The following is a 10,114-nucleotide window of genomic DNA, read 5'->3' as shown; positions in this document are numbered from 1 at the left end:
GGAGTGAGAGAGAGAGAGAGAGAGAGAGAGAGAGAGAGAGAGGGGGGGGGGGGTCTCTCTCTGCGCTGCAGTTAGCAGTATCCAAACCACACTGAGAACTGAAACGCACGGACCCGTTGCTTTGCCTCTGACCGTGGTACCCCCGTCGTTTCCCTCGCTCTCTCATTCCGCCCTACCCCTCCTTTTCGGCTTTCCTTCCCCCGAGAGCTTCTTTTCCCCGCGAATATCCTTTCTCACTTTCAATTTTAGTAGATCTCGGAGAAAGATAGAAGTGACGCACCCGTCATTGCCTCTTTATCCGCATTATTGTGATTTTTCTCGCGCACTTTCTCTCTCTCTGGAACTGTATTTTTGGACCGCTGTGGACGCGTGGATGATACACCTGGGCGAGAATTGGAGATGGAGTTGCTCGTGATCAGCCTCTCCTTATGGATCCTGCAGTGCCGCTTAGCTCGCGCGGACTCCATCATCCACATCGGTAAGGCGCACGGAGTTACGTCTCGGACAGACGCGCTGATTCACTTATAGCGCAGACCATTTATCGTTAAACGAGAGCCTCATTTAAAGCATTAAAAAGTCGGAGGCTTACAGATTGTACTTCATACAGAACAGATATTGATCATCCGAACTCCTTAGTTTGTTCGACATTTGGGCTCTAACTTGCCAGGGAACATTATCAAACAGGTCTGCCAAGTTTGCGCGTTTCAGCAGCGCATAGGGTCTTAGATATTCCCAAAATATCCAATTTATTCAGATAAACGCATAACGATTCAGAAGTGAATTTGAGACGCATATTCAGGGTTAACTCTAGCCCTCCCCTCCCCAGCCTTAAGCCTGAACTTTCTGTTGAACGTGACGGAAATGTTAATTCCGTCCAGTGAGCCACAGAGCGCGCGACCTTTCTTGTGACTGCGTTGTCTGTCTTCACCAAAGTTTGAGCGGATTTATTCATAGCGTCCTTGATCAGTTGCGTGTTGGTTTACTAGAGCAACGCGTGATCGCGTTATTCAGAATAAGTCGTTTTAGGTTAGTTTGGCAGCATCGTGGCTGTATGCTGCATTTCGTCTCTTCTGGCAACTTATGCATGGAACGGAATTGGTTTACCGAGATGCTCTCACTTCAATGCTCATAAACGTGTAAATGTAGCCTATTGTTTTGCGGTCTTATTAACCCAAATGAATCTTCTTAAACACAACGTCTGTCAAATGTAGTGGCTCTTGTGTCCCTCTGTGGGGGAGCCTCTCTTTTGTATGCATTGGTCGTTCTCAGTCATCCGGTGCGCCTGACAGTTCTCATCAGACCCGAACACACACAGGAATTAAACATTAAAATGTGAATGTAAACATAATTTTCAAAATATACGATTGTACCTCGTATGAAAAGCAGCATGAACGATATAACATTTTTCCGTCGGTGAATTAACTTTGTAAAGGCATTATCCAATTAGGCTACCTCATGTTTTCTTAATATAACCCATTGCAAGACTAATTTTGTCTGAGTAGTTCAGTTTACCGTTTTCTGTTCGATTTTTCTGTTTAAATGTCGTTTTAATCTTATAATGATCTTTCCAGTTGTGAATGTGTTGGGTGTTGAAAATTGTGCGCGCTCTTGTGCTCTCAGTGCGCGCCTGTAACGCGCCTCGGAGCTTCGGTGGCAGTTTGTTGATGGCTGACCGCGCATGTAAATAAATAAAGCCCTATTCACTTCTCTATAATTTTTGACACCTCACGTCCTCAGCGCCGCGTATTTTATTACTGTCGCCCTGATCCCAATATCATCGCTGAGTCACTGTTTATAGTCCCGCACAAATCAGCTTTATTGATTGAGTTCAGACGCATTCTGATTTAATACTGGGCTGTATATCCAAGTGTGAAGGACTTGTTAGTGAAACAGCACTTTGGGGGTTTACTCAGCCACCCGAGTTAAACGTTTAAACCCTCTCGATTTTATATCAAAGAATAAAATCTAAACTGAATATAAATGGCATTCTAATTTAATTTTCCCTCCATCGTCTAGTATATTTCCGCCCGATCGTTTCCACGTTTTACGACTTTGCAAGGACGCAGTGAACACATGCACCATATAAATAGGCTACAGCTAAAATTGGCAACGAATGCACCTTGTCACGTATAGGATCATCTCCTCTTGACATGAAAGATCTTCCCTTAGGCTTATAACCTGCTGTGTTTTCCACAGGCTGCAAAAAATGTCCTTGGCAAATTAGGGATGCGTATAGAATACTTACAACGCTTCTCACATGTGTGCGCTCTCCGTGGTGCTGAAGCGCAGTTGCTCCTGAAATGCCGCTGGCTATTGATAGGAAGTTGCCTTGAAGACTTAGACGAGAAATAGCATAATAACCCCAAAAGGTAAACTGTTGTTTTTGTGACGGGTTATGCGCTTTTAATGGCTTAGAAAATCACGAAAGACCCACATAACAACAAAGGCGCATTCTTACCAAAGACTTACTGAAGAATAAAGACACTATAAAGTTGAAAGTTTCAACAGTCAGTTGCAAAGTCCACATCATAACGATACAATGAAACGATATCTTATCATTATCATTGTGATTTTTGTACTGATTGACGTCAAAACATTGGCAGCCACTTAGTTGGAGTTTAAAATGCTGCCCCATTTAACAAATGAACCCACTCCGGCGATCTTAGAAAACATAACCTAATCATCCGTTGGTGTGGGCGTTTGGTTCGTATTTGGTATAAACGGGTCTCAACCTAAATAAAAGCGTGCAATAATAACACTATACTTATAGCCTACATTCTCTGTTTGATCCAACAGGTGCTATCTTTGAACAGAACGCCATACGGGACGATGAGGTTTTTCAGCTCGCGATTTCAGATCTGAGTTTGAACGACGACATCCTCCAGAGCGAGAGGATTACCCATTCCATCAAACTCATCGAGGCCAATAACCCCTTCCAGGCGGTACAAGAAGGTGAGTGAGGCACTCGAGTCTTTTGGCAATCGATTAAGCGCGTGCTTCTACTCTGTCTTTATGTACGATCTATTTGGTCGAGCAGTTATTCGATAGGAGGTTGACGTAAACAGATAGAAGACCAGCAGGTGTGGAATTTCATTTCTTTGGATGGGTCTTCTGGGTTTTTAAAGTGTGATCGCTGTTTTCGCTCTGTCTTTGTTTCCAAATTTTTCTCTTTACTATTCAAGCACAAACGCAAGTTCATAATTCGAAAGCAGGTTTTGTTCTTGGAGTAAAAGTGGGTTGCGGAAGTATCTAAAAGAAATCAGAATCCAGTGGCAGAATATACATACTGTATGTGGTTGAGCAAAAATGTGGTGACATCTAATATCACTCTGTATGCAGCGCCATCATCTGTCAAATCGTATTTTGTTGAATTTGTTTTTGAATTTAATTGCAGTTATTGCAGTAACGCCATGTTGCAGAAACGGTTCTAAGGGTTTCGTGAATACTATGGGAATGATTGCTCATCCTGAAGCATTGTGCGAACATTGTGACTCTGTCTTGTTTCCAGGGGTTCTGGGATCGATCAACCTCTCTTGTTTTGATTGACAGCTGAGAGGGGGATGACCTTTCACTTTGCTCTTTAGCGCACATTCACCCCACTGAGAAGAAACTCTCACCTGTCAAATATACACGCACACACTCAGAAGCACTTAATCTCCTTCACCATCAGATCTACACACACATACTGTTGGCTCCTCTTCTGAACAGCATAGCACATTTCCAACCTTTCAACCACCGGTCAATAAAAACAACGTAAGATCCAGTATATGGAGAGATGACACACAACATGGGGTCGTGGCTCGGGTGTGAGAGTGTTTAAAATGTGTGCAAAGATTATATCTATGGGAACCCAGCTGTGTGGTTCTCTCACCTGCATTTGAACCCTCGTGGGCATTACTTCTAATTTTACTTTAGAACTGCATACACCCTCTCATTCACCTACGCATTTTCATGCACTTGATGTCGGACACACGCAGCGGGTCGGCATGTGGATGCTGAGGTGGACGTGTGAGTGTTGTAGCGAATGAAAAGCTGCGCTGAGTTTTTTCCCTCTGGATATTGTGATGGGCCGCCACGCTGCTGCAAAACAATGAACCTGCACAGGTTTTTGGTGAGACAATAATTCGAGACAGCAGATTCCTGTTGTGACTAGTCAAGCTAATGTTCGAGAGGCAAATGTGGCCTCATCGTGCCCCGCTGTGCATTTGGGGCAAAAGCGCTGACATATTCAGGAAAAAGAGCCACTTGAAGGGGAAATTACTTGAGGCATCACGTCCTGTGTATAAACAACTTTTAGTGTCACATTGAGGGTGCTCCTTGGCCGCTTATTTACCTTTCAGCTGCTCGTTTAATTTTGTCGCATCTGTCAATTCCTTTTTTCCTCTTTTCAGCCTTTGTAAATATCACCTTAAATTGATCTGTTTGGGTTGTAGATCACAGAAATTGATCGTTGATGAAACGGTCGTTCGGAAGCTGTCTGATCTATCTTTTCTTCTTTGCTCCTCCAACACTCCTACCTTGTCAAGATCACAGATTTCTTAATATTTGGCATTGCTCTCTCCTCTTTAATTCTGTCATGTCACCTCTCTTATCTGCTTTCTTCCTCCAGGTGGATTCAGGATGATTATTGAGCTACCCATGTCAAGCTTAAGTTTATGAAAGAGAGGTGTTCTCCAAAAGTTGATGATGGTTTGCACACCAGGGCAGGATTTTGTTTTGTGTTTGTGTATATAGTTAAGGTAAAGAAATGTAAGTTTTGCTATAAAGTAAAAGTCATGGGTTAACTTTTGGGTCGCAGTGTCCCGTTCTGTTGAGCTACAGCTATCATCAAGGCAGGCTTTTAGAATGCTCTACAGCAAATTGCTCTAACTTTCCATGACATATGCTTAGAGTAGCTTCATACAAGTCTGTAATTCTAAGCTTTTAGCTGGAACAGTTTTTGACTTCAGACACACTTTTAAAATATGTCTTTAGAGACGGAGGTTTTTTATAAATGACGGTGTCTAAGAGAGTCTGTGCGTGTACTCTGTGCCCTATTCTTTAAAATAACACTTTTATACATAAAATTTTTATAAAAGTATGTATCTTTTTAAATATGGCTTGAGACATTATTTGAATACGGTATTTAGTCCTTTTAGATTTACACTCTTTTTGCGATGACATTTTTGAACGTTTTGTAAAGAACAATCTCGCGCACAGTATTACTTTTACATTCACACAGATAAATTCAAAGGACGTCAACAAGATTTCCCCATTTCAGAACCGTTAGAGATAACTTTCCCACAGGCCCTAATTCTCTCTCATGTTCTTGAGCTTCTCTCTTATCTAAAGCTGAGTCAGGAGGTCTTAGTTGGCAAATCACATTCTGACGTGCCCTTTCAAAATGGCAGTCTACTCTGGGTCCCCAGTGCAGCTACGGCCAGTGTCTCATATTAATGAGTTCCAAAATGGCTACTGTCAGGATCTCACTTTCGTTCCTAATGTAGTCTGGGCCTCGAATCACTGGACATCTCATTCATATCAGATCTCAGATGTGTGCCGCCTCAAAGGGGAAACAATATATCCTCAATGCCAACAATGACAGGGCTTATTATGCCACTTTAGAATCAGAGCTGGAAGTTTGCCTGTTTTAATCTCCCTATTGTGGGACTTGTACTCTCTATGAGAGTGTGGGCATAACTGTGCAATAGCATTGTTTTCCAGTTTTCTGCTTAGTGACTTTGAGAATGCACAGTTGCCAATAAAGAAAGTAAATTAGAAATGTTCTCTTTTGCAAACTCTTCAACATAACACTTGAATGTTGTATTTTGTTTTATACAGCAGTTAGTTCCGGTTCCTTGATTTGATTGGCCAAGTCACGTTTTCACTTTTTTGCAGAAGGAGATAACTTATTTACAAAACTCGGAGCAGTCTGTCCGTTAGGGTTACTGTAGAAACAACATGGCGAATTCAATGTAAGGGGACTCATTGTACATGTATGTAGATTGAAGTATCTCATTCTACGGAAATAAAACACAATTCATTATGTAAGGTCTCTATACACATCTGAAGACATTGTTATGAATATTATATTGCATTTCTGTCAATAGATCCTCCAAAAATTACACATTGAACCTTTAATGTTTCAGAATGAAATAAGAATATAATCCATTGAAATGTAAGAATAGGTTTCATATGAACAGCTATCCAACATTGACAGAAAAGAAGCAATCATTGTGTGTAGCAAAAATAAAGCTATGACTGAATCAAACAAAGACTTTTAAACAAGCTCTCTGCCTCATTTCTGTGGTCTTTGTTCGACGCTTATGAACCCAGTGGGCTTAGTTTAAAGGTGGTCCACATGGAGACACGTGAAGGTCCATGTAATAAACACCTGCTCATCACACAGCCTCTGTGGACGTGAGGACAAAGCTCATGCCTCTCGTGGCATTCTGCACCGTGAGCTTTATGTAAACAGCGCGCTTGATTAAAGGATGAATATAGACGGATCCCTGTTTAATTAGCACAAGCTCCAAAGACAGAACGGCGGGTGAGATCCAGCCATCGCCCCGCAGCCTCTCTGCTCATTATTGAGTGACCAGGTTACTGGCCGTTGACTGCTCTTTCACATACAGCAAAAAACCCATCAGATAATAAGCTGCCTAGAGAAAAAGAGCTATCTCCACCCCTTTACTCCCTTGCTCTCACTCAGTCTCAGTCTTTAACAAGTGCAGTGTTCTGATATGCCTTCATTAAGCGGATTTGCAACCATGCAAATGATAACCATGCAAGGGGTTATTTAGCTAAAAGGATTTTAATTGTCTCTTTTGGTGTGGTCTGGTTAGAGGAGGAGAAAAAGCTGGCGGTTAGAGTCACGTTTGATTCATCATACGTCATTTCAGAACCGAGAGTTAAAGGTCAGAGAGTTTCCATTGTAGTCCTGGTGGAGCGTGCACTTGGTTGGATGAGGGAAATCGTCCTTGAAATGGCCTTGCAGTGGTTCTCTTGACTAGGAGAGTACAAATAGGTTATGTGAGAACTGGATGTGGGGGTTCTTTACACTTGCTTGTTTTCATCAATCAGAGTGACTCCCAATTAGACCAGAGTGTGAACACTCCACTTTGCTGCAAAATGGGTTTAAATATGTTTTGCTATTGCCACGCTCGTGAGTTTACTACTAGTTACTATGGTTTTCCCATAATATCCTATTTTGTTTGTTTTATTTGTTTTGACAAACCACAGTGATGGTAAAATGGGAAATTTTCCTGGGGATGAAGTTCAAGTGTAGGCACCTACATAAAGGGCGACTGTTTGTGTCAGGGCTGTTAAATGGTCAACCCAAAAAGCACAGGGAAGTTGTATCATATCCAAAACAACTTTTCAACACAGGTATGATGTAGAGTTGAGATATGAGAACTCCCACAATGCACTCAAAATGGGAAAAAACTAAGGGATTTTTGAATCTAAAACTAAATGGGCTTTGCTTTTTATCTTTTATAGCAACGCTGTAGTTTGAGAGGCTCTCTGGTATTTTTGTCAGCGTGCATTGAATAATGGGCTGTCTGGGTGATTCTCAAAATGAATACATCATATTTCATCATTTTGCTTCACACTGTGGTAACAAGATAATAGACTCTGGGTTGTTTTGTTTGTGTGTTTTGTTGCATTTGAAACAGTTTATATATAGGAAAAAGTCTAACTTGTTTTTCAGACGGCAATGGGATTGGATGTGAAAGAGAGAGAAATAACACATGCCAATACTCGGGTGTGCTGGACACTCCAGTGGCTGCCAGGTAAACCCTGACAGCTCTGAGGTTTGAATCCTATTGACCAATTCTTCCAACTAAAAAGATAATTCACTCAGCAAACAAGCACAGGTTCAAAATTCCACACCTTCTGTCTCTAATAGACATTCTTCATAACAACATGATGACCACATCCAAAAAAGAGAAAAATGCTATGACATATTAAGCACTGTGTTTGGGTATTTTTGACATTTGTACTATGTTCTGATGATTGGTACGCCAATTCCCAACTCTTACTCTAGGCAATATCCAGATTTAAAAATAAAGTTTTCCTTTTAAAAACTTTCGTATTGGGACTGTTTGGCAGATGTTGAACAGAAGTAGCAATGTTTCTGTTTCAAACGAAGTGAGAGTTCCTCTCCAAATGTCACGAGTAGTTTGGAATTCCACCAAACCATCTAATTGGTGTGTCGCGCATTAGCCCTGAGCTCCCTGAACCTCTGGAAGTAGCTTGCAAATACTCAAGAAATTACTTGTCAGGATTGTGGGCAGAGAACGTGGTGGAAGAACCCAAGTGCAGGCAGACACGGGGATGAAGGGGTTAACAGGTTTTAATAAATAATAAACACAAAGCAAACACCCGCGATGGGGGAAAACACTGACAAACTAAAATCCAAAACTGAAATCAAAGACTTCCCACATGGGGGCAAACAAAACCAAACACAAGACTCACTAGATAATTTAACATTAAGCAGACCAGAACATGACATGACCAAAACTCTACATACAGTGCCGGGAACAGAACAGCATACAAGTCAAGTATAAGTGCAACGAACGAGCACAAGACAATAGACAAGAGGGTATTATATAGGGAGACTAACAAAGGAGATAACGATGGGCAGGAGTGGGTAATGAGACACAGGAGGAAAGCTATACTAGGAACGAGAGGGGCGGGGCCAAATGACGAGACAGGAGAGAACGCATATTATGTCCTGATTGACAATAATATGTTTCTCTCCACATAAAACACGTGGGTCTGTCATGATTCTGCCCCAGACCAGAAAATCAAGACAAGAGCAGGCAGAATCATGACAGAACCCCCCCCTTAATGAACGCCCCCTGGCGTTCACCAAGGGAGCAGACTAACGAGACAAGACCGACTGGGAAACAGACAACATCCAACAAAACATAGTAAAAAATAACAAGGGCAGACAGGCAAGAATAATTAATGGGTTGGGGTGACATACTAAAAATAACAAACAAGGGAGGGGGGGGAGGGGGAACAACAAAGTTCATGGGGGGAACACATGAGTCCATGGGGGGAAGTCCAAAGGGGGAGGAATAAGGGGGAACAGTTCTTGTCCCTGGGGCTCTAGGAGGCGCCGGCTGAGGAACAGGACTTGACGCCGGCTGGAAGGCCGGCTGAGGAACAGGACTTGACGCCGGCTGGAAGGCCGGCTGAGGAACAGGACTTGACGCCGGCTGGAAGGCCGGCTGAGGAACAGGACTTGACGCCGGCTGGAAGGCCGGCTGAGGAACAGGACTTGACGCCGGCTGGAAGGCCGGCTGAGGAACAGGACTTGACGCCGGCTGGAAGGCCGGCTGAGGAACAGGACTTGAGGCCGGCTGGAAGGCCGGCTGAGGAACAGGACTTGAGGCCGGCTGAGGAACAGGACTTGAGGCCGGCTGAGGAACAGGACTTGAGGCCGGCTGAGGAACAGGACTTGAGGCCGGCGGGACCACCGGACTCGGGACCACCGGACTCGGGACCACCGGACTCGGGACCACCGGACTCGGGACCACCGGACTCGGGACCACCGGACTCGGGACCACCGGACTCGGGACCACCGGACTCGGGACCACCGGACTCGGGACCACCGGACTCGGGACCACCGGACTCGGGACCACCGGACTCGGGACCACCGGACTCGGGACCACCGGACTCGGGACCACCGGACTCGGGACCACCGGACTCGACGGGACCACCGGACTCGGGACCACCGGACTCGGGACCACCGGACTCGACGGGACCACCGGACACGGGACCACCGGACTCGGGACCACCGGACTCGACGGGACCACCGGACTCGACGGGACCACCGGACTCGACGGGACCACCGGACTCGACGGGACCACCGGACTCGACGGGACCACCGGACTCGACGGGACCACCGGACTTGACAGGACCGCCCTCCGTTGCCTCTTCTTCTTCAGCCGAGCCACCCGCCTGGTGGTCGGCTGAAGGAATGATGAGAAGGGCACGGGCGGCTCGGGATTGGAGGCCTCGGACGAGGACCCCCAGGATTCCCGTCTCCCACGCTTGCCACCAAAGCTGACTGCGGGTGGGGAGACTGTAGGAGGTGGTGCGGTGGACGAGGTGGAGGTTACAG

At 44.7% G+C, this 10,114-nt stretch overlaps 1 protein-coding gene across 1 annotated transcript in view; it reads left to right on the top strand.

Annotated features, from left to right (window-relative positions):
• Positions 1 to 399: 399 nt before the first annotated feature.
• LOC306895421 (glutamate receptor ionotropic, delta-1-like) overlaps positions 400 to 10,114 on the top strand; it is a gene marked incomplete at both ends in the record, with an annotated part of 178,328 nt that continues 168,613 nt past the window's right edge. Inside the window, 3 exons of the mRNA XM_079458642.1 lie at positions 400 to 478; positions 1,621 to 1,680; positions 2,797 to 2,952. Coding sequence (XP_079314768.1) covers positions 400 to 478; positions 1,621 to 1,680; positions 2,797 to 2,952 — 295 coding nt within the window. The remainder of the gene's footprint in view (positions 479 to 1,620; positions 1,681 to 2,796; positions 2,953 to 10,114) is intronic.

This window comes from Barbatula barbatula, assembly GCF_947034865.1.
Source record: "Barbatula barbatula genome assembly, chromosome: 6".
NCBI classification, from domain to species: domain Eukaryota; kingdom Metazoa; phylum Chordata; class Actinopteri; order Cypriniformes; family Nemacheilidae; genus Barbatula; species Barbatula barbatula.
This window is presented reverse-complemented; position numbering and strand designations above follow the sequence as displayed.